Source organism: Typopeltis vanoorti, chromosome 17, assembly GCF_054136105.1.
Source record: "Typopeltis vanoorti isolate ZY-2024b chromosome 17, IOZ_Tvanoo_1.0, whole genome shotgun sequence".
Lineage (NCBI taxonomy): Eukaryota > Metazoa > Arthropoda > Arachnida > Uropygi > Thelyphonidae > Typopeltis > Typopeltis vanoorti.
In genome coordinates, this window is record NC_143565.1 from 7654823 (window position 1) to 7680937 (window position 26115).

A 26115-nucleotide genomic window follows, 5' to 3' on the forward strand; every position below is an offset into this window, starting at 1 on the left:
TTTTAACATAAATCTCTTTTCCTTTTGTATCATATTGTAAATAAACTATGATGATGATCTGATTAACTTCTTCCATCATCTGTGATGAGACTAATTTCCAGTTACCTATTGTACTGAGTTGCTATTTATTTATTTCCAAGATTATTTTCATGTGATACTTGTGATTAGTAGTTCCGTTTTCTTATAATTTTTAGGCTATACTTGCGAAAATTTCTTCTATCTTTTTCAGGGCGGATTTCAGTTTGTCCTCATTATCAGTGACAGTTGCTATATTATCAGTAAATCATAGCCAGTTAATTTCAATTCCATTTATCTTAATTCTTGTTTCTATTAGTCCTGTTAATTTATTTATTTCTTCTTTAATGTACAGATTAAACAGTATTCGAGAAAGAGAACACCCTTGTCTCACACCTTAATGTATCCTGGCTTTTTGTTTTGCTGTTGGTTGTTTCCATTTGGGCTTCTTGGTGCTTGTAGAGATTAAATATGCACCTTCTATCTCTCAAATCTATCTTTATTGTTTTTAAAGTTTGAAACATTTTTTCCAGTAAAAATATCCAAGTCCAGGTCAAGAAAAACTATCAAATCTTCTTTCTATATTGTTTTAAGAACTAGGATTGCATCTCTTGTCCCTTGTTTTCTGACCCCAAATTGGTCATTGCTGGCCTTATTTGTTAATCTTTTTTTTTTTGCATAAATTTTAGTAATATATTTTTGAACATACGACATTAAACTCATTATTTGATGATTTTCACACTTATCAGCATTATTTATTTTGGGAATGGGAATCACAGAGCACTGTAATCTATGGTAATGATTCTCATTTCAGATATATTCTTCGTGATCTTGAACAGGTATGGCTTAGTTATACTGCTTGAATATTTTATTAATTCTGAGGGAACATTATCAACATCTATAGTGCATTGTAAAAAGACAATTAATTTACCGCCCATTCAAATTAATCTTGTAATATGGCTGGACAAATTTCATCATCATCAAATTCCTGACATGTACCCTCAAGGAGTGTACAGGAAATGAGAGTACATGAAAAATTTTCATTACTAACTTCCTATCTACAATTTTCCTCCAAATCAATCTATTACCTGTCAAGGCTCCAACACTGTCAGATCTTATATTTCTATCTTCTAAGGCATTTTTTACCGTATCAATCCACCTATATCTTGGTCATCCTCTGGGTATTTTTCCTGCCAACCTAGCAGAGAACAGTTGTTTCGCTAATCTTGCCTCTCCCATTCTGTTTAAGTGACCATACCACCTAAGATTAGCTCTGCTAACACATTCCCAGATGCTAACAATGTCAAGTTCTTTCTTAATATCTCGTTTTTAATAAAACATTGCCATTGATACCATCTGTTCATGCCTATAATCTTTCTCAGGACTCTCATATCTTCGGTCTGTAATCTTTGGTCAAGTGTTTTACTCCTAACCCAGCTCTCAGATCTCCATAAGTTAAAACTGGTTTGAACACTGTCTTCTATACAGCTAATTTGTGTTTTGACTAATTTCTCTCTTATTCAGTTGACGTCCTACCACACCAGCTTTGTTGATCATGTTGTCTAATTTCATATTTAATCATATCTTCACTAAAAATCATACCTAAGTAGGTGAAATGTTTTACTTGTTCTATAGGTTCTCCATTCACAATACAGTTTTCAATGTTTTTGCCTATTTTCATTGTCTTTGTCTTGTTATTGCTGACCTTCATACCATATCTATTACAACAGTTATTCAATTTAGTCAGGGAATCTTGCAGACTTGTAGCAGATTTATTTAGAAGTATAACACCGTTCGCATAAAACAAAAGAGCTGACATTAACATCTCCAATTTTGATATCAGGTTTAATACCACTTTCCTTCATAATGTGATCCATATAGATAATGAATAACAGAGGGGATAATGTACATCATTTTCTGACACCAGATTTAATATTAAACAACCTTTGTTATATTTCATGATTTCTCAACTATTTGTCGTAAAGTGAAAATCTGATCCTGAAAGCCTCTATTTGGCCTGAATCCAGCTTGTTCTACACCAAGCTTTTCTTCCACAATCCTTCTCAACCGTTTCTCAAGTATACTGGCATAAATCTTACCAGGAACATTCAATAGGGAAATACCTCTGTAATTCTCACATTCAGTTTTATTTCCTTTTGTATACATGGGTACTATGAGAGCTCTACTCCAATCATCCAGAATTCGTCCCTCTGTCCAGGCCTTCTAAACTATGCAGTGCAGCCACAGTAAGACTTTTAACTCCATACTTGAGCATTTCTGGTCAAATATCATCTACTCCAGCTGCCTTTCCACATTTCAGACTTTTGATGGCTTTTTCGACTTCAAGTATGGATATATATTCCTGATTGCATGCCTGGTCAGTGTTTTATTTTTATTTATTTTTTTTTTTTATCACTGTGCTGTCATCACTGCTGGTTTCATTTAGCAATTTTCAAAGTAATAGAACACAAGCTGACTTATTTGCCAGGAACTTTTGATATGTTTTCTTCTTTTCCTTTACTGCCTGTTTAACTTCATGTGTCCATGGAGTTCTGATTTTTCTATTCTTGTAGACAACCTCACCACATGCCTCTGGGTGAATCAATCAATCAATGTTTTCTTCAGAGCTTGCCAATGCATGTATGTTTTTGTTTGTAAAATGTATTCATTATTTTTAAATTATTATATAATCAATGAGTCTTTTTCCATTTTGTTTACTGTTGGTTCTCTAAATTTTTTTATTTTATTGTTAATTTTTTTCATTCCTATTCTGGCATTAAGATCTCTGGCTATAATTATATGGTCCGTTTCATTTAATTTTTCATATATTCCTTGTAACTCTTTGTAAAAGTAATCATTTTCTTCTTTTCCTCCTTCAGGACATACACCCCAAAAACTGTTAAATTTTCTTTATTTAATTTTAATCGCACTTCTAATATTCTTTCATTCCAGTATGTATAATGAGTTATTTTTGCTTTAATTGATTTATGGATCCAAATCATTTCACCAACTTTTGCATGTATTTGTCTACTCCACTATATATGATATTGTAATTAGCTGTTTCTTTTGTTTCTTTAAGTTTCCTTAAGAACTGCAATTTCTTTATGTTCGTCATTTAAAATTTTATATAATTCTTCTTCTTTATGTGCTATGCTTCTAATGTTCCATGTAGCATATTTCACCATTTTTTTTTCTTTTTCCACAGTTTCTTAACCTTTTCCAGTTTCCAGTCTTTTTTCCATGTTTTCAGTCCAGTTTGGATTTCATTGAGACTTAAAAGTAAGATGTGTTTCCCTATGTCACATGACTAGCATAATGATACATATCCTAGTGGTGGGGTTGCCACCTTAAGACAACTAGGGCTTGCCCTTTTTTAGTTGATAATGGAAACTACAGTTTAAGAGGAAAGAGCCACCCCCTTGCCCCCTCGAATTGCTCTAATATAATAGCACTGTGGGGGGGGGGGAGTAAGAAGTAAGAGAGAGTAGAGAAAAGAAGAGTAGAAGACCAGTCTACAGATATGATATACCAAGTGTATATTATTGTAGGAAGTAAGATCAGGTCTAGCTCGGGTTTGCGATACTTGAACTCACCAATGTGAGCCCCTGTTTGTTCAATTTCTTATGCAGAGTTTTCTAAATGAATACCATCAGCAAATTAGGTGATTTAGATCTTTCCAATTTAGTATATTCCAATTTTTCTATTTTTCCATTCCAAATTTCTAAAAATTTCTTCTAGAGCTGCTGTAAATAATTTATAGAAATGTTATCTACCTGTAAACTCCCCATTTTATAGGAAATTTCATACTGTTCCAAATTTTATAGATGCAGTTGAATATTTATAAATATGACTAAATATACCAATATAAGTTTTTTCACTTCCTTGATTTTTTAAAGTTTCTAAAATAGCTAACATTGTAATTGAATCAAAATATTTTTTCAAAATCAATAAGGGCTAGAACCAAGTGATTTTGGTATTCATTTTCTTTTCAATGATTTTTTTATTACATTAATGATAATAAGCTCCAAATATCCATAAATCAAAGCTTTTCAGGAAAGAGAGCATGGCAGGCAATTAATGCCATTTCCTGGTCCTAAATCCTAACACTTGTATTACTGTCTGTAATAGTGTGAGTTTTAAGTTCAATTTTCTTGAGATGCAGGTTATCCCGAGGTTATGGAAGTTAAAATCCTACTTGTCTGTGCAAGAGATCAACTAATTTGAGAAGCAATTAAATAAGGATTTAGAAAAGGTTTCACTAGCCAACATCTAGAAATGAACATAGAATGTTTTTTCTTCAGCTAGACAGTCTAGTGCTATGAAGCAAACAACATTTCAACAGGGCTACACAGGCACTTGAAACTTAAAAATGGAGTACTTTGTAATGAGATCTGAAAGAAGAATATTTTAAATAAGAAATAATAATCTTCATTTCATATTCAAAAAAAGTACTAAAAGAACTAAAAAAAAAAACACTCAAAACACAAAAACTGCTTAATATTGCTGATGAACTCTTCAGCACATCTTTATTAGCACATCCTTTATTATCTTCAGACCTCTATGTAGTCAAGGACATATTGTGGGAGGTTTCCCCTGTCACACACAGCGCTCATCATACCATGCCTTAAGTACATTCACCGTGGTCACCATATTCTCAGGCAATGCATTCAAATCATTCACCACTCTCCATGCAAAAAAAACCCTGCTTCTCACTCCCTTGCTCATATCCTTCTTACAGAGCTTCCAGGAATGATTTTATGTTCCCCACCATTCTATGAAAAAATCCTCTTCAAATCTGAAATTTGAGTATGAAGAAAGGCAAATTGCATTTGCCTTTCTTCATACTCAAATAGAAACCAACTTAGTCAATTTTCCCAATAGCTCTTCATCCTTTAGAAAGTCAGGTAAAAAAACATTTGAAAACCAAACTTGTGCACAGTAGTAGTCTATATTGGCCTAAATGAGGCCACACACAGATCATAATCTTCTTACTTCTGGTAATAATGTTCACTACATTATTACCAGAAATTTCTTCAGAATCAAACCTTGTTTCATCTTCTATGGCTTTCTTGTATAAATCTTTTTTTTTTTTTTTCAGAAAGTTCTAAGTACTCTTCAATCTTTCATAAAAGTAGCAAAATGCTGTCTTTCTTCAAAATTATCTTACTCTGTCCAACATGCATTTTATATCTATTTAATTCATGTGTAAATTCTTGAAATGCTCTAACTTTTTACAAGTTTCTCCCAATCCATAATCCCATTTGGAAACTACTATTCCAAGGTTAGAGTCTATCCATTTAAGTCCATCTAGTGAGAATTATTTGGTACTGGTTTCTTGACCAGATTATTTTTTACAATATTCATTTAATGATAATTCAAAAAATCATAACCCAAATACAGAAGCTTAAATCATATATTAATAAGATAAAAGAATGTGTCCAAACCTAGTAAAGAGGTCCAGTATAAATTAAACTCCTTTAAATGATGTGTTCTTTTATCTTAATCTAATGGATTTTACAATTATCACTCCATCAAATATTAATAGGTTTCTTCTTCCTTTTTGTTCTACACCTTTTGTTGGAACTGCTATAACATAAAATAAAATGAATTAACCGATATGATCTCTACATCTGGCCTATGCAATAACTGTTTGCTACTCCAAGAACATTATATGCTCCAAGTATGCTGATAATATCTGAAACATCCCAAACGTGAATTTCATGATCAAATGTTTCAGATATTACAAATAAATAAAATATACATCATTATCATCAAATTCTTGACATACAGCCTCAGGGGTTGTACAGGATCTTATGATAATACTACATGAAAAGTTACATCATTACTAACTTCCTATCAACAATTTTCCTCCAGATTAGTCTGCTATCTGTCAACATTCCAATATTATCACATCTTATATTTCTGTCCTCTAAGGTACATTTCCATCTTCATCTGGGTCTTTTTTCTGCCATCTTGGCAAAGCACACTTGTTTAGCTAATCTTTCCTCTCCCATTATGTGTAAGTGGCCATATTACTTTAGATTAGCTCTGAATGCTGAATGCTAACAGTGCTGAATGCTAACAATGTCAAGTTCTTTCCTAACATCCTCATTTTTAATATGATTTGCCATCAATGCTATCTGTTCAGTCCCCTAATCCTTCTCAGGACTCATATCTGTAGTCTCCAGTCTTTGATCAAGAGTTTTATTTCTAACATAGCTCATAGATCATTAGTTAAAATTGGTTTGAACACTGTCTTGTATATAGCTAGTTTCGTGTTTTGATTAATCACTCTCTTATTCAACATAAATTTATTCAGTTGACTTTCTACCATACCAGCTTTGCTAATTCTGCTGTCTATTTCCAAATTTAATTTGCCATCTTCAGTAAAAATTGTGCTTAAATAGATGAAATGTTTTACTTGTTCCATAGGTTCTCCATTCAGGATACAGTCGATGTTTTCAATGTTTCTGCTTATTTTCATTGTCTTGGTCCTTTTAATGCTGATTTTCATACCAAATTTATTACAGCAGTTATTCAGCTTGGTCAGGGAATCCTGCAGACTAGACAGATTCGTTTAGGAGTAAAGAGCTGAGACCAGTATCTCCAATCTTGATATCAGTTTTAATACTGCTTTCCTTCATAATGTGATCCATATAGATGATGAATAACAGTGGAGGTAATGTATACCCTTTTCACACACTTGACTTAACATCAAACCATCATGCTGTACCTCCTCCAATTCGAACTGCCGATTTACAACTCAAACAGAGACTATGTAGTGCTTTATATAATGTCCTATTTACACCACATAACTACAGTAATCTGAAGAGCTTTACTCTTGGTACCTTGCCATATGCCTTTAACAGATCTACATACAAATCTTAAATACAGATTCTGGTTATATTCCCATGAATTTCTCAACTATTTGTCTTAATGTGAAAATCTGATCCTGACAACCTCTGTTTGGTCTGAACCCAGCTTGTTCTTCTCAAAGCGTCTTCTCTTCTATAATTTTTCTTAGCCATTTCTCAAGAATACTTGCATAAATCATACCAGAAAACTCAGTAGAGAAATTCTTCTGTAATTTTCCCATTCAGTTTTATTTTCCTTTAAAATATACATAAGTGAGTTAATATACATTAATGTTTAATAAATACACCAACAGACAGCAGGTTCAAATCCTGTCATGGAAATGAATGTTTGTGATTGTCTTTAGGTGAAAGATGAATTTCACTGCCTGTTATGAGACCACCTTCCTGCTTATTGAAGCCTGAAGTGGCTTGAGAAAGTTATATGTTTACTCTCTAGAACAGAGTTTCTGGACTATGTAAAATAAAATTAAAAATATATAAAATTGATAAAAATAGAAAAAATATATATATCCCTAGCACGCCCATCTACAGGACAAAATATACTATAAGTTTGCAAATAATGTTTCATGGGTGGAAGCAAAATAAAAAAAAAATTTAATATTTAATACACATACATCATGCATAAATGTTTAATATATATAAATAAGTAAAAAAATAAATAAAATACAAAAAATATATAAAATTAATAAAAAAAAAATTTAATCCAGTCAGTATCAATGCACTATAGCAGTGATTCTTAACCTATGAGGCATGCCCTTTGGGGGGACAAAATAATTGAGGAGGTGTGCGAAGAAAGTGGAAATCAAAGGAAAAACTACTTTATTGAAACAAAAGCATAAAATACACTCTGAAAATAAAATAAAATGTATAAAATCCACTGTACTGAATAAACTAGTTACGTTTACAGGAACATGTCAATATTGCAAAATATACCGAGCAACTAATTAAAACTAAACAATAACGATGAATCCAAAAATTAATAGCTTCCTTGGGACTGTGTTGCAGAGTAAAGCTTTTCATATGATGGTGATACATTGGAAATTGTTAAATATAGAGAGCTAAGAGTGTCAGAGATCTATATTTTGTTTTTAAGGCAGTTACTGCAGAAAACCTCATTTCACAAAGATATCATCAAATTCCTGGTATATACCCTGAAGGGGGTGTATAGGATAGGATAGTAATGATGTAAATTTTTCACGTAGTACTAACTTCCTACCTACAATTTTCCTCCAAATCAGTCTGTTACCTATGAAGACATCAATATTATCAGATCTTATATTTACGTCTTCTAAGACACTTTTTACTGTATCAATCCACCTATATCTTAATCTTCCTCTGGGTCGTTTTCCTGCCAACCTGGCAGAGAACACTTGTTTTGCTAATCTTTTCTCGCCCATTCTATTTAAGTGACCATACCACCTGAGATTAGCTCTGCTAACGCATTCCTGGATGCTGACAATGTCAAGTTCTTTCCTAATATCCTCGTTTTTAATATGATATTGCCATTGATGCCATCTGTTCATGCCTATAACCTTTTTCAGGACTCTCATATCTGCAGTCTCTAGTCTTTGGTCAAGTGTTTTACTTCTAACTCAGCTCTCAGATCCATAAGTTAAAACTGTCTTCTATATAGCTAATTTAGTGTTTTGGCTAATTTCTCTCTTATTCCATATAAATTTATTCAGCTGACTTCCTACCATACCAACACTAACTACCATACACTAAATTTAGTGAAGATGGTAAATTTCATTTACCATCATCACTAAAAATTGTGCCTAAGTAGGTGAAATGTTTTACTTGTTCTATAGGTTCTCCATTCACAATGTAGTTTTCAATGTTTCTGCCTATTTTCATTGTCTTTTTAATGCTGACCTTCATACCATATCTATTACAACAGATAATGTACATCCTTATCTGAAACCACATTTAATATTAAATTACCTAGCTATACTTCCTTCAATTCTAACTGCTGACTTACAACTCAAATAAAGACTAAGTATTGCTCGATATAATTCCCCATTGACACCATATAACTGTAGAGTTTTGAATAGCTTCTATCTTGGCACCTTGTCATGTGGCTTTTCCAGATCTACAAAACTTAAATACAGATCTTTGTTATATTCCCATGATTTCTCCACTATCTGTCATAAAGTGAAAATCTAATCATGACAGCCTCTATTTGGCCTGAACCCAGCTTGTTCTTCACCAAGCTTCTCTTCCACAATCCTTGATCATTTTTCAAGTATACTTGCATATATTTTACCAGGAACACTCAGTAATGTAATCTCACATTCAGTTTTATTTCTCTTTTTATATATGGGTACTATGTGAGCTCTACTCCAATCATCTGGAAATTGTCCCTCTGTCCACGTTCCAAACTTGAGCGTTTCTGGTCGAATATCATCTACTCCTGCTGCCTTTCCACATTTCAGGCTTTTCATGGCTTTTTCTACTTCAAGTATGGATAAGTATTACTCACTGCATGCCTGGTTAGTGTTTTTTTACCACTCTGCTGTCATCACTGCTTGTTTCAGGGAATCTTGCAGACTTCTAGCAGATTTATTTAGAAATATAACATCATCTACATAAAGCAAAGAACTGAGATTAATACATATCCAATTTTGATATCAGGTTTAATACCACTTCCCTTCAAATGTGATCCATATAGATAATAATAAGCGAAGTAATTACTCCATACTTCAAGGATATATTTTTCTCCAGTTTTAATGTCACCTTCTCTAATTCCTTTTACAGCACTCTCCTCCATTCCTGAGCTTTTTCAACACCCTCCAGAATATCTTGCCACCTTCTTGATATTTATTTTCTATGTTCTTACCAAAGTCTTCCCATGACTTCTGTTTAGCTAGTTTTACACAGTGTTTAGCTTTCTTACATTTGTCTCTGCATTCTCTAAGAGCACAAGCTGACTTATTTGCCAGGTACTTTTGACATGCTTTCTTCTTTTCCTTCACTGCCTCTTTAACTTCCTGTGTCCACCATGCAGTTCTGATATTTCTATCCTTACAGACAACCTCACTACATGCCTCTCTGGCTGAATCAATCAGTGTTTTTTTTCAGGGCTTGCCAATAAATCTCCAAGGTTTGGTTCCTGTTCTCAAACTCTTTCATTTTTTCTTGAATAATATTTGTGTATTTTAGTCTACAGTTCACAACTGACAGCTGCTAAACTTTTATTTGCTTCAAGACTTTCTTACATGTTCTTCTTTTCAATATGAAATTCAATTTTATCTTGCTCAAGACTAAATGGTGATCACTTCCAATTTCAAATTCTCTGTACACTCTGGTGTCCTGCACCAGGGAGAAAACATTTTTTGGCACATTTTTATATTGGAACATTGTGTTAGTAATAACCAGTCCATGTCCTGAGCAGAAATCCAACAGGTATTTGCCATTATTACTAGATTTCCATTTTCTCCAAATTTTCGCAAAAAATTTTTGTATGTCTCACCATGTCCTGATCTGCTATTTAGATCCCAAAAAAGGACCAACTTTTCCTTTTTCATTGTGTCAGTTGTTTCTCTAAAGCCTCAAAAAATTCCTCCACTTCTACCTTAGTAGAGCCTTCTGTGAGACCATAGGCACAAAAAAGTCTCATTGTCCAGTTCCCCATTCTCATATCTGCCCACATCACTCTACTTGACATTGCCCGCAATTCAAGATTAGTCTCTTATTTAGTGTTCAATACTATGGCTACTCCTTTTCCTTGATTGTCATTGCCTGAGTACAACATTTTGTATTTATTGCTGAGAAAGATCTCACCAGCTTTTGTCTTATTTGTTTCAGTCACCCCTACTATATCGATCTGGTACTTATCTAATTGCTCAGCTAGCTCCATTTCTTTGCTATTCAGGTATAATAAATTTAGTTTAATCCTTTATCCAAATGTGTGCAAACAAAGTTTGCACCTATAAGAGTCTTCAGGACTGGGGTAAAGTGGTACAACACCGGGCGACTCCTTGCAGAGGTGGAGCAAGCTACCAACACTCCTATCTCAGTATCTTCCATAATGCGAAACACATCTCCTTGCGGATATGAATAATGTTATGCATTAAGGGAAGGGCCACTACCCAGACTAGTTTCGACCTTTATTGAGGTCTCTTCAGTAGGAGCCAGGCCCAAGTGGAGATACCAAGGCAGAAGCATTAGCAAGGTCATCTCCTATAGGAGCTGCCAAACGGTGTGCCACCTTTTTATTAATTTACTCTGGATTTAGAGAAAGATGTTGAAAGTTTATTTTTCACTTGGTCAGACTATAATAAATTTAGTTTAATCCTTTATCCAAGTATGTGTGCAAACGAAGTTTACACCTGAAAGTATCTTCAGGACTGGGATAAAGTGGTACAAGTGACCAAGTGAAAAATAAACTTTCAACATCTTTCTCTAAATCCAGAGTAAATTAATAAAAAGGTGGCACACCGTTTGGCAGCTCCTATAGGAGGAGATGACCTTGCTAATGCTTCTGCCTTGGTATCTCCACTTAGGCCTGGCTCCTACTGAAGAGACCTCAATAAAGGTCGAAACTAGTCTGGGTAGCGGCCCTTCCCTTAATGCATAACATTATACATATATGCAAGGAGATGTGTTTTGCATTATGGAAGATACTGAAATAGGAGTGTTGGAAGCTTGCTCCACCTTTGCAAGGAGTCGCCCAGTGTTGTACCTTTACCCCAGTCCTGAAGATACTTGCAGGCGCAAACTTTGTTTGCACACACTTGGATAAAGGATTAAACTAAATTTATTATAGTCTGGCCAAGTGAAAAATAAGCTTTCAACAAATTTGCTATTCAGGCTTCGTGTATTGATACTATCGATCTTTAACTCTGGTGATGTTGAGTTTTGGTGTTTTTTCAGATTTGTTCCAGTAGCTGACTTTTCGCTGTTTGCCCTGGGTTCCCTGGCGAAAACAAAGGGGGTCTTGTTTAACCAGGCGACGCCCCAGGTGGCATGAAATTCTGTCATGTTGTACCATCATTTTGTATTTTGGTTTAAGCCAATAAGAATACAATTTGGTCGGCTAATCCCAAATTTCCAGCCCATCCTTGTTTGTTCAGTATCCAGTTAGATACCTAACAGGGTACACCACAAGAAGGTGAGGATTGGACATTAGATCAGAAGCCCTGGTCAGTTCGCATTCCTTTAAAGGCTATGTGAAGATCTCCTCTCAGTTATATAGCTTTGACCCTAAAGCATCCCTATGACAAAGATTGTTGGAAATGGCAAAGTGCACGAAAAACTTTTGACTTCAGTGGAGAAAATTCATCAATCAACACCGGCCCAAAATTCAAACAGCGATTTAGATGTGCAAATTGTCTTTTGATTTCGTTGCTTGACGTGTAGTGTATAAATAGTTCCTCTTCTTCAATTGAGAAACCTTAAAGGGTAATTTGAAATGGGTTTCTAACTCACTCATACATTATGTTGCCTTTGGTTATGAAATAGTTTAAATTCTTCGTCAACATTGTTAAATGTTTTTCAATAGTTGTAAATAAAACTTTGATGTGTTACTCTTCTAAATTGTAGGTTTTGATTTGCACAAACATTTCTAATTTTTGTTGCTTTACCTTTTTGTCTCATAAGTCTAGTTTTTTTTTTTTTTTTTTTTTTTTTTTTTTTACAAAAAGCATTAACTTTGTCACTCATCTCTTAAGATATGTGTATTTTTTCCTTGGAGTTGCAGGTTTAATATATTTAGTTTCTTGAATATGTCCACCAAGTAGCTCAATTTCATCACAAACAAGTAGTCTCTAAACTTCTCTGCTTTGTGATTTTTCCTCTTCTAAGAAGATTGCTATTTCGTCTCTTAATTCGTAAACACATTGCAAACATTTTCCTTGTGATAACCATCTTGTCTCACAGCAAAAGAGTAACACTGAATTTTCTACTCCAGCCATGTCTTTGCAAAGTCTTATTAAAGGTCTCATTTTTATATAACATATTTGCTGGCGTATAAGATGCACCCCCTTTTTTGTACACATTGTTTAGGAAAAAAACTTTATCACTGAATATTATAATGAATTTACAGTATTTCGGCTGGCATCTTTTGTGATATTTTTGCTTTAGTCTGCATACATAGATGGTTTCTCTTCATGAATCTTGACCACCATGATGTTGATCGAGTAAAGTTGGTGATCCTTCTGTTAGTGGCTATCGCTTTCGCTTGATGAATAATAATTTTTGTAGACACTAAAACTCTTGCTTTTCTGTGGTCTAAAATTCAAGTATTCAGTACTGCCTCAAGTTCTGGCCATTTTGCGGTTCCACTTCGCAGGTTATGTTTACTGTGAGTTGATTTTTTAGATCCTCTTCCTGATTCTGCCAAGTTCTTAGGGGATTTTTCTGCTGGGGATTTTTTCCTTTTCAGGAATGACTCACTGCAGCCCTGTTTCCATGTTCTTTAGCATATGCAATCACATGTAGCTTGTATTCAATATTGTAGTAATGCCACCGTTTTTCAACCATAATTTGCCAAGAAATTTAGAGAAAATTTAACGGCAGAAATTTATCACCATTCACAACAACCGTGACAACAATTGGAAAGTTTAAACTAACAGGAATATAGCTGTGATCGTTGATGACAGGCATGCACATCCACTGAACTCTACATAACTGGAATACTCTCACACACCACAAGGAAGCAAGAAGGAAATCGCGTAACTCGGAACAGAGAAAATTTCCAGAAATGAAAATAATAAAAAACTGAGTATTGGCATATAAGACGCACCCTGTTTTCCAGACCTATTTTCAAAGAAAAAAAAGTGCATCTTATATGCCAGCAAATACGGTAATTCACCATGGTTATAACTGTTGTTAACACAATGTTTAGACCAGGACTCATTTCCTTTGCAATAAGAGTTTCCCTATGAATCATGCAACATGTCCAAATAAACTGGGGATTTTTTCCTCACGAGGGCTTGTAAACTTTTAAACCTTCCAGACATAACTCGAGAAACATCAGTGCAAATTTCAAGACAATTTTTCCACTGTATATATGTTTGCCTTGCATATAAAATCGTCCAATATTTTGAACAACTGGTGCTGTGGTTGTTCTTTCTGTTGGTTTACAAAATAATAACTTTTCAACTGCTGATGATCCATCACAAAATCAAACATAGGCAATTAAATTTGCTTATGTTTGATTTTGTGATGACAATCCTTGTTGCTGTCTGAATTGAGAATAATTCGTCACAAAGCTTCGACAAAAATTGTTGCCAATTTGCCAAGCAACAGTATCATTTGATAGAGGTATACACTGTAGTTGTTTAGTAAAATTTTCTGCAAGCATGTAATGGATTACCACAGGGCTCAGTTTTCTGGCTCCCCTCCTTTTTAACTTATACATTGCAGATATGCCTCATACAGCCTCTAAGAAGTTTTGCTATGCTGATGACATTGACATAGCCACCAGACACACCAATTTTACTACAATGGAAGATACACTAACAAATGACCTTGCAGTCCTAGATGAATACTTCCGCAAATGGAGATTACGCCCGAATCCTAGCAAAACACAAGTTTCATGCTTCCACCTGAACAATAACCAGACTAACAAAGAACTCATGGTCTACTTCAACCACAAACTGCTACACTACAACAGATTCCCGAGTCCTGGTGTAACACTTCAACAGGGATCTTCCAGGAATTAGTGGACCCAACACAGATAACTTCGGGTTTTGACCTACCTCGGAAAACTTGGTCTGCCCTTAACCGAATCTGCACCAACCATGGCAGATGTGCAGACCACCTTTACAAATGACCAGGAGCAACTGTGGATCACCCCACCAGACAATTAAATCATATTGCAGAATGTGTCCTATGTGCATACAGTGGAAACCTGTCAGACTTCATCCATGCTACATCAAGTGCAGTCGACTGGATAATCAACCTAAACATTCAGTTGTAGCCTATTCTTGAGTGTCTCTTTTATGACTGTATTATGTTTTCTTATTGTACATATGTCTATTACTATGTCCATATATATTAAGGATTAATGTAATGTAACTTTTCATGTGTGAGCCATATGCTAAATAAATAAATAATTCTGCTAGCATAGTTTCCACAATATCAATCACAGCCAGCTGGCAGAATTTGTCTTCTCCAATAGTGTGGGGCTTTTTGCACCTGGCTATTTTATATACAACTTTGTAAGAAGCTAGTAAAGCTTTTTCATTTATAGACAAAGTGTTTTTAATGCTAGATTTTTGCTTTTCAAAACATTTTAGTTTGGCAGCAAAGACCTCTCGAGGTTTAACATACTCCTTATGAAGTGTTTTCAAAATTTTTGAGCAAATAACAGTGGTCTTTTTTCGTCATTTACTTCAGTCTTTGTAAAACTGAAATCTAAATATCCTGCAGCATACTTACTTGATTTTACTTTAAGAGTGATATTATATTCTATGAACCTGAATTTGTTGACGCCGACACTCCTTAGCTGTCAGATGCCTACTTACATCCAATTAAAAATTTATCCATTTTTCTACACTAAAAAAGTTTGTTTTAAAATATGTATCACAGTCCTTGCAAATAGGAGTAAAATAATTCACTGGCCATCAACTTCTCACTGTTGGTCACTGTTACTGCTGTCTTGCCATTCCAAGCCTTATTTATACTCACAGAAACATTTTCAGAACATTCACGACTTCCCATGATGAAATCACGAATGTTTCCAAAAGGCCAATACGATTCACCGGTCTGTGCAGTGATGCCAGATCTATATAATTTTCGAAAGATATGACATATTTAAATTTGTATGAATATTTAAAAAATTTAATTCCTAATTGTTTTTTTTTTGTTTCTAACTTTTCTGGGTTTTATCAGTGTCTCAACAGAAGAATTGCAAAAGGGGGGGGGGGGGATGTGAGGAGCACCACAAAAACTAATATTAAAAAATGGGACACTCATGAAAGAAGGTTGAGAAACACTGCACTATATTACAAATTATAGATTACAAAAATCTTTTGTGGATGGGCGAGACAAAAAAAAACAACATGCAAATGGCTTTTCAAGATAAACTAACTAGAAAACACAATTTCTTGGGTACCTACCCCACCATCCAGACTTCCTAAAGCCAATCGATGTCGTGCACGGCTGATTTTTTTTTTCAACATCAGATAAAATTCCTTGACAAAAACGTAAAAATTCATCCTCATAGATTTGTTGTTGATGGCCCCATGATTTCTCATAACTGGTAAATAAATAAATCAAGAAAGACATTTCAAAATTAAATATTAATATTATCATGCTAGCAGAAATAAATAAAGGAAGACATGATTGATTGATGACTCATTTCGCTAATTTGCAACGCAAGAAAGAAAAAATTGAATTATATAATATGCAACACTGATAATACAGGGTGTTTCAAATTACTCCTACTCAGAGCAACCTGTAGAGAGAACCAGTAAACAAAATATCCTCAGACTTGGTGGGTTTGGAGAAGAGATTTTGACAAAACAAAAAAAAAAAAAAATTTAAAAATGGACTGAAAGAAGAAATATGGCACTGTGAGTAGAAAAAAATTGCAATAATGTGGACCGGATGGTATGTGATTGTGAAATGATTCAGAGTTAACGAGAAAATAGTTATCAGATGATATTTATTTCACTCATTTCATAAAATAATGTAATGCATAAAACATATTGCATAGAGCAGACATGCTGCAAGGAGATCCAGATGATTAATGGAGGTGATGTTAATGTGTTAGACTTTGTACAGGACAAACAGCATTGTCTATAGTGGAACACAACTGATCCTTCAAAAGGTTTCACACATGATGTGCAATTTTGTCTTTCAAATATACAAGGTGAAGAATATTGCCCTGATACACCGTGCTTTTGAAGTAACCCCAAAGCCAAAAATCATAGGGCTTAAGGTCTATGAAATGGTCACTTATTTCATAGAAAATGAGCAACTGATTACTCTATCCTCTGTTAAATGTTGCTGCAATAATTGTTGAACTTCACATCCTATGTGGGAGGTGCATCTTGCATCAATACTGTTGTGTTCAGGTAACTTCTTTGCTGCAGGATGACAAAACCACTCAACATGTCTAGATAGCATGCAGCCATGACCATGCAAGGTGACATGTCTGGTTTGATTGATTTCTTCAAAAAAAAAAAAAAAAAAAAACCTGGCTTGATAAATGAAAAAACTTGGCCATAAATCCTAATGAACCTTTGGCAAATGTAAGGAAACTTGGTGAAATGCATGGGGATTTTCTGTAGCCCTGATGTGGCAGTCTGTTCCATAAACATGAAATGAGCTTCGTCACTCCATAGGATGTCACTTTCACTGCTGGAAGAATAAGGTGGAGGAACGCTGCTTGCAAAGTATCTGGTATACTACAATATATCAGATATAATGTGGTTATCACTGCAGTAGTACTTTATTGCTTAAATAACACATAAGGCATATGTCACTGGTAAAAATATAATAAAATAATAAGATATTTAATGACAATATTAAAGCTATGGAGAATATGGTCATGTGAGTTGAAGTCAATTATGATCATTACCAAATAAGGAGTCAGTAATGAAAATTATTCAACACCAGCTTTCATACCTTTTCCTGAATTTGCTCACACTACCTGCACTCACCTACAAAGACAATCCACTCCAATCACACACTGCTCTATGAGATAACTGCTCACCCCTTTCTTGACTGCATTAATTCTCAACTTCCATGAGTGTTGTCCTCTTCCTCATCCTTCTATAAAATAAATTCCATCTACTGGTATTGTATATGATCCTTTCATAAGCTTGGAAATAGCTATCATATCACTCCTCTTTTTCTTGTTTGCAATCCACAAACTCTCAATTTGTTCTCATAATTTACGATCGTTAATACTAAATTATGGTGTATGTCACTGTATCTGCATCACCACAGAAACCAAGAGATGAGATGGGATCTGTGCATAGTAGCCCACATAAGATTGTGTCAAGGCAAAGAGGCAAAATTAATTCTTTATCCTTACATGTCAAAGTTAATTTCAGCATTTCTAGGTTCTGCTTTGATCCCTATTCTGGCAAATAAGTGGTAGGGTGAGGTGACTGTAATAGTGGGGAACTGCTTGAATCTGTTTTCTAATTAAAAGATTATCTAATTTGGTAGCAATGATACAAGATCTGCTTTTGAGAAGTTGTTATATCTTGCTAATTTAAGCATTACAGTTTCTGGAATTAGGAAGAGGTAGTTTTGCTAATTTACTATTAGCAAAACTGCAAACCGAATTTCTACTACATTTCATTTCATTTTCCTTATACCCTCTTTTACCTTGCGGTGTCGAGGGTCCATTGATCATCGGATCTCACTCCGTTTACAGGATAAGGTGGTCAGCCTTATGCCCCGGTGTATCCTATGGCCTGTAATGTTGAGTTCTCAAGGCCAGTTTGCGGGATGAAAAACCCCAGAATAAACTGGGGAAAAAACCCTGCTGTCCACGCCCTAGACTGGCTAACTTGGCTATGGCTGAGGAAGATCCTTCAGCTCCTCACGTCACCGACGGGAATCGAACCTAGGACACTCCTTCCCCAGGCATATGGTTGCAAAGCGCATAGCCACTAGGCTAACCGCGCGGACCATATGGTCATTGAAACTTCCTATCTCCTAAACCTCCCAAGATCTCTGGCCTGACAGGATCTTTTTAAACATAATTTCATCAATAAAATATGCCACTGGATATCTCATTACATCAAAGTGCATACCTTTACATTTACTAACATTGAAATAACCATTTTCACAAACCCACAACTCCAGCTTATTCAAATCATTCTGCAAGTACTATACAAGCCAGTTGCATTTCTTCCTATCTTGGCATCATCAAATAGATATGTCTACTGTCAAATCCTTCCCAATATCAATGCAAAGACTGAATAACAATACACCAATGACTGATTCTTGTAGTACATAGCTAGTTACCGTAATCTTGCAACCCTTCCCCACATACACACCATTTTTTTAAAATCTGCCAATAAGCAATCCTCTTATCCATGCTAGTTAGTTAATAGACAATCCCATGTCTCCTCCAGCTTATGCAACAGCCTTAACGAAGTCCTAAAGCATCATGGTATACTGGCCTTGTTTCATTCAACTGTGATATTATTATAAAATGCGAGTAAGTTATTGCAACATGAACATTCATCCCCCCTAATAAACTCATGCTGTGCACTGTGAAGTACAGATTCTATATCAACCTATTTCTTTATATAAGTGTAAAATGACTGACGTAGCCTGCACATGGGACATTCGGGGGTCTCCGACCCTAAAACAGGGACCTGAAGAAAGGAGTATATAGGGGACTTTAGGAGGTTCTCTCTCGTTTTCACATTCTTCTTGGGACAGTTCGCAGACCTGACTAGAGTTCATCGGAATGCGCCTGTAGCTACGGGTAGGTACAGAGGAATTTCCATGAATTGCAGTTAGGAGTTCGCTCAGTGCATCAGACGTAGGGCGTCTTTGACTCGATTCAGTACCATCTGCAAATGGGAACTGCTCTTCCCACAAGTGAACCCACGAAGAGATGACTATCAAGCAGTGTACAAAGAAAAATAAGTCGGACAGCCTGCAGAAACAAAGTAGGACCACGTGAAGGAAAGTACATCACAATGGACTCGCGAGTACATTTTCCAGTATTATCAGTAAGGTGCGAAAGGAGAATTGTGATCTTCTGATTATAACATTCCTATAACTTTAACGATGCAGCAGATAGAAACAAATTAGGACTGAAGGGTAGATATGGGATAACTTTTAGGGAGATGATATAGCAAAATTGAGATATTGTAGGACATGAGGTTTTTCTCTCTATGTAAATGAATGATTCTTTATTTTGTTTAAGGTTATGAGTTAAGGTTAGAATAAGATTAAAAGTGAGACTGTATAAAGTGTATGGAACAGTGTAATATTTGTTTCATGTTGCATTAAACACGTTTTTTTGTTAAAAGGAGACTTTCGCCTGATCTTTACTCAATGGACTGTCTTGAAAAAACATTTGAACCTGTGAATAAAAAATAGTCATGATTGTGAAATTAAGCCTTAGATAATTCATAGAATTATCCTATAGGTGTTACAGGTTATCTCCGAAACTTATTAATTAGGAACTTATGTGGCGCAGTCAAAAATCAAATAAATTTTCCTAAGTTCCTTTCAGCTTAAGAGATTGCTATCTGTATCTAAGAATTGTCTAATACTTGGGTCAATTCACTAACAACTTCACCTTATATAGGAGCATTTAGGACTAAGTGTGCAGAATAAGACAAGAGATACCTAGGGATAGTGTAAAACTCGATGTAGCTTAGAAATACCAAAGGGCTTTACATCAATTTTTACTACGATCAAGTCTCGTGAGAAATGTTACAAAAATAACCTTGTTTGTCTCTATGTATTGTATGGTAAATATTATATAAATAACCTTATGGGAATTGATTGTATTTACAGTTTTAACTAAAGTTTCTAGAATGTCAAAAACAAAGACAATGCTTTGCCATCAGAACTTTGTATAATGTATAATAGCTATGTATAAAAGCACAAGAAAGTTGTTTATGATTACGTGTGTGAGAAAGTTGTTTGTAAGCTCTGCGCATGAACACCTTCAAAGCTAGTATCAAAGAGGTCTGCTAGTTTCAGAGAATTTTCCGCTGCCCGATAAGACAAAGGAAAAAAGAACGCACAGAGGAGAAAAAAGAATGGGCTGGCATTAACAAAAGGATCAAGGAGAACTGCCGATTTCTTCGGGGTTTACAACCCTTGGCACAAGGTCCTGAGAAGGCAAAAATAAAAGAGGACTGAGTCGAACATCGGGAGCAGTTTTCGGCAGAGAACCAGAGGCAGTCGAGAGGAGGTGAGATCCAGTTGCTGACAGAAGGAGAGGCGAGGTGCTGTCACCGAAGAGAGCCAGAGGCAGTTGGCGGAGAACCAGAAGAATACTAACCCAGAGAAACAGACTTTACGGCAAACCCATGCCACAGAAAAAAATCGGGAAGTCAACCAAAAGCCAAAAAAAAACCAAAGCCAGGCAGAACGATCTTCAAGCCTGTATGCTGAAACTTCTTGCCTGAGCTTTTGAGTACCAGAAAAATTGCAGTCCAAGAACTGCTAATACACCGATGAAGTGACCACTGAGATGAAAGAAAAATCACCAAGTCTTTGATGCAGGACCTATGGAAGGCATCATGACAAAGAGCCTCTGTAAGTGTGTCCAACCTTTAATGTACATTCTTTTTGTAATCTAGGGAGATATCAGTCATAGATGGACTGATAAGAAATATCTATGAGAGTCCTCTGATCTGTTGTTAACTGGAATATAAATTGTTAGATAATTTGCCATAACTAGCTAATCTCTAGAGTCCTCTGAGTTGTTAACTGCAATATAAATTGTAAGATAACTTGCCATAGCTAGCTAATCTCTTTATCAGTAATATAGTCTCGGCAATTTGATTTTTTTTTAAGTAGAGAAGTAACAGAGTAATTATATATATTGTATAGTCATTTAATATTGAAAAGGGAAAGTTTATTTCTTTATACCAAAAGGATAGGTAGACAGATAAAGATCAGGCAACTAAATAGAAAGTGTGTGTGTGTGTGTGTGTGTGTGTGTGTGTGTGTGTGTGTGTGTGTGTGTGTAGTGTAAGAAATTTTTTTAAGAACCATGAATGTGAACAGCGGTAACTCAGAAGCCACTAGTACTAACATGATGGGGGATGTAGAATTCTTTAGAACAGCTAATCCTCACCTAATCCCTCAATTCTCTGGAGAGGACCATGATAATGTGTTGCGTAATGTCAGAAACTGGTCGGACTTCCAGCTTCTAATAATCTTAAGAAATAAACTGATTGGAAGGGCCAAGAATTTTTTGTATTCCTCTCCCATACTGAGACACACTTTGGAATACAATAAATTCAAGGATACCCTGATATCTCAGTTTTCCAAAGTTAAAAGCATGGGTCCTAACCTGTGGAGGCTGCAAAAATTTGTTATGTTGAAGGGAATAACAAACCCCACTATTTATGCCTCGGAGAAAGTGAAGGTAAACATGTGGCTGCCGGATATTAAGTTAAGCGTTTCACCTGAGTTGTTAATTCACCCGAAATCCTCTCAAACTATGGAAAAGATAGTACTCGGAACTGACTTTTTAGAGAAGCATGAGTTCTCTTCTAATTTCTCTAAAGGAGAGATTTCCATTTTGGGATTTAAACAAGTTGTCAGGCAGAGAGGTAGTCAAAGGCATCATGCTAGTGAAAATGTTGATGAGAGCAACACACGGAACAACCATTCCCATTTAAGAAAAGGGGGAGGGCAAGGAAAAATAAAATTGTTGATAGGAAAGAGGTAAATTCTTTGCCCGATTCCCCAACTGTTAGAGATACTGAACAGGTAATAGGGGGAGAGACCTTACACATCTTGAGTGTCAAGGTGGAGGCAAATGAGAAAGAGGAATTAAAGGCCACAAATAAAAATGCAAAGAATGGAATAGAAGTAAACATATCAGATATAAATGATAGTGGAGATCACCAACCCGGTAATGGGAGAAATAAAAAGAGAGCAAGCAGTCGGAAAGGAATTAGGGATAGTGACAAACATGAATCACAGCATCAATTGCACCCAAATGAGCCCGCAGGTCAGACTGATGGCGTTCCCTGCTCAACATTAAATGACAAATCTGAGTATTGTCTGACCCAGAGAATCCATGAGACACAACACAGAAACATATTAAAGGAAAAATTTTTCATGAAGAGGTGAACCTTTGTAAAACTCGATGTAGCTTAGAAATACCAAAGGGCTTTACGATATTTACATAACATTTATGGTAAATATTATGTAAATAACCCTATGGGAATTGATTGTATTTACAGTTTTAACTAAAGTTTCTAGAATGTCAAAAACAAAGACAATGCTTTGCCATTGGAACTTTGCATAATGTATAATAGCTATGTATAAGAGCACAAGAAAGTTGTTTACGATTAAGTGTGTGAGAAAGTTGTTTGTAAGCTGTGTGCATGAACACCTTCAAAGCTAGTATCAAAGAGGTCCGCTAGTTTCAGAGAATTTTCCGCTGCTCGACAAGACAAAGAAAAAAAGAGTGCACGGAGGAGAAAAAAGAACGGGCCAGCCTTAACAAAAGGATCAAGAAGAACTGCCGATTTCTTCGGGGTTTACAACCCTTGACGCAAGATCCCGAGAAGGCAAAAATAAAAGAGGAGGTGAGATCCAGTTGCTGACAGAAGGAGAGGTGAGGTGCTGTCACCGAAGAGAGCCAGTCGGAGGAGAACCAGAAGCATACTGACCCAGAGAAAGACTTTACAGCAAACCCATGCCAGAGAAAAAAATTGGGAAGTCAACCAAAGCCAAAAGCCTCAGAATGATCTTCAAGCCTGTATGCCGAAACTTTTTGCCTGAGCTTTTGAGTACCAAAAAAATGGCAGTCTAAGAACAACTAATACACTGATGAAACGCCCCCTGAAGCAAGGCCTAAGATGAAAGAAAAATTACCAAGTCTTTGATACAGGACCTATGGAAGGTGTCATGACAAAGAGCCTTTGTAAGTGTGTCCAACCTTTAATGTACATTCTTTTTGTAATCCAGGAGATATGTCATAGATGGACTGATAAGAAATAGTAATAAAAAATATCTATAAGAGAGTCCTCTGATTTGTTAACTGGAACATAAATTGTAAGATAACTTGTCATAGCTAGCTAATCTCTTTACGAGTAATTTAGTCACAGCAATTTGATTTTTATACATAATAAATAACGGAAAAACTCACGTAGAAATATTATTTAATAGTATAATTTTCGCCTGTGTGTCACAGGCATCTTCAGTACAATTAGGCACAAAAATTAAACACTAACTGACAATTCCAAAAAGCGCCACCTAAGTAGCTGGTGTAAGATAACTAAAAAGGTCAATAACTTTCCTAAAAAAATAAAAAAATAAATAAAAAAAAAATAAAATAAAATAAAAATAAAAAATTTAATACAATAAAAAGTTAGGAAAGATTAGCTGATTTGTAAAGTACTATCTCCCATAAAGGGGATAGACGTAAGCCGTCGGATCTGTTTAAGTTAGGAGAATGAAGTAGAGTTTCACATGCTTCTTTATAAAGAAGCATGTGAAACTCTACTTCATTCTCCTAACTTAAACAGATCCGACGGCTTACGTCTATCCCCTTTATGGGAGATAGTACTTTACAAATCAGCTAATCTTTCCTAACTTTTTATTGTATTAAATTTTTTATTTTTATTTTATTTTATTTTTTTTTTATTTATTTTTTTATTTTTTTAGGAAAGTTATTGACCTTTTTAGTTATCTTACACCAGCTACTTAGGTGGCGCTTTTTGGAATTGTCAGTTAGTGTTTAATTTTTGTGCCTAATTGTACTGAAGATGCCTGTGACACACAGGCGAAAATTATACTATTAAATAATATTTCTACGTGAGTTTTTCCGTTATTTATTATGTATAGTTATGTCTACTCACGGTTTACCTCTTTTAAAATTTGATTTTTGTTAAGTTTAATGACTATACAATATATATAATTACTTATATATATTGTATAGTCATTTAATATTGAAAAGAGAAAGTTTATTTCTTTATACTAAAAGGATAAGTAGACAGAGAACCTTCCTATTGCTTATTTCATGTACTTATTTAAATGTAAATAAATGTGTTTTAATTATATGTCTATAGAGTGTCGCCTGATTATTTATTTTTTTTACAATGCATTGTTCCTAAAAAAAAAAAAAAAAACAGACTTTTGAGCAGGAAACTTTACATGAGATAGCCGAAGCGTATAGTTAAGTGCAAATAGACCACAACTGTTTGTGTAAAGTTTTACTGAAGGAATTTGTGTTTGAGAAAGAGAGAGAAATCAACAGGCTGTATTACTGAGTTTTATGCCAGTTAAAAATATTAGTGGCGCAGTCTCAATAAATAAATTTTCTAGTATCCATAGGCATGAGACTCATAGTGCAAAAGGTAGATAAACATAGTATGCAATAGTATAAGCAAGAAAGGTTATGAGAGAGAAAGCACGCACTTCTAATTAGAATAACGGTATTTCAAAGGGCACAGTAACCAACCAGGTTTTATAAATAGCAAGTAATAGCACGCACAGTTTTACAATAGGATAATCTCAAGAAAGAATTAAAGTACAATTAAGAAAAAATAAATAACACAAATAAGAGTACAATAAGTAGTAAAAGTAAAAGCCAAAAATTATTACAAATACGCAAATGACCAAACGTTAAAAAAGGGGGGGGAACCGACACACGTTAACTTGAGCACTTACCAACTTAATTACCACCACTCCAAAAATACTGACAGGTTGATAGAAATAGTCTTTGCATGACCCATGTTCAATGGAATTATACATTCTTTCTTGTGGAATCTTACTTGTTCTGAGAACTCAAGTTATATGCAGCCTAGTCCAAGCACAGTCAGTTCAACTGAACACTACATCTCTGCTCGTATTCCGTCAGACCCTATTGCCAAATTTTTATTCAGTTTTATGCAACAGCTCAAGTACTTTCTGCTCATACACTGAAGTTTCTTCATCCAGTGAAGAATAGCATTCAGCTCAATGCTATACACACCAGGTTGATAGATCTTAGTAAGAGCACTCATTAGTTTGAACAATCTCTTCTGGTATCATTTGCATTTAATAGTTATTCTTTCACATTCCTTCCTTCCTTAACCTGCAGCATAATGATAGTATTCTTTGGTTGTCTTCAGTTTACAAAATCAGCTTTCAGACTTAGCTTTCTATACAATACTTGTAACTGTTCTGGCTTGTGGCTTATACTTTTTATAGATGGCATCATCCTTATGCACATGGTATTCTTTTCACATCTTTTTCTTGAGAATCTAATGCATAATATAGATTGCACAACCATTTCGCCCCTACCCTTCTTATTCTTCAAACTGTAGGGACACATTCTGATATTCCGTTATTGATTTATTTTTTAATATTTCCCAAGCACTGCCAATATACTTCCTATCTAGCAACCGATACCATGGGACTGAACCGAGTGTTCTGCTCAGTTGGTCATAATTTATTGTTTATAGTTCAGCATGCAACTTTTGCTGAATGGAACATCCATATACTTAGCCATTTCCCAGATCAGTACAGTACGATCACTGTTAACAACCAGAGGTCAAACAGTCATGTCTTTTACTAAGTCCCATTCCCCCACAACACTATAATCAGATCTAACATTCTT

The 26115-nt window shown here is 35.1% G+C and overlaps 1 protein-coding gene across 1 annotated transcript in view; it reads right to left on the minus strand.

The window, feature by feature from the left end:
- LOC150097117 (luc7-like protein 3) overlaps window positions 1–26115 on the minus strand; it is a 202468-nt gene that overhangs the window by 158925 nt on the left and 17428 nt on the right. Inside the window, 2 exon segments of the mRNA XM_090407037.1 lie at window positions 15953–16006; window positions 16008–16092. Of these exon segments, the coding sequence (XP_090263163.1) occupies window positions 15953–16006; window positions 16008–16092 (139 nt within the window).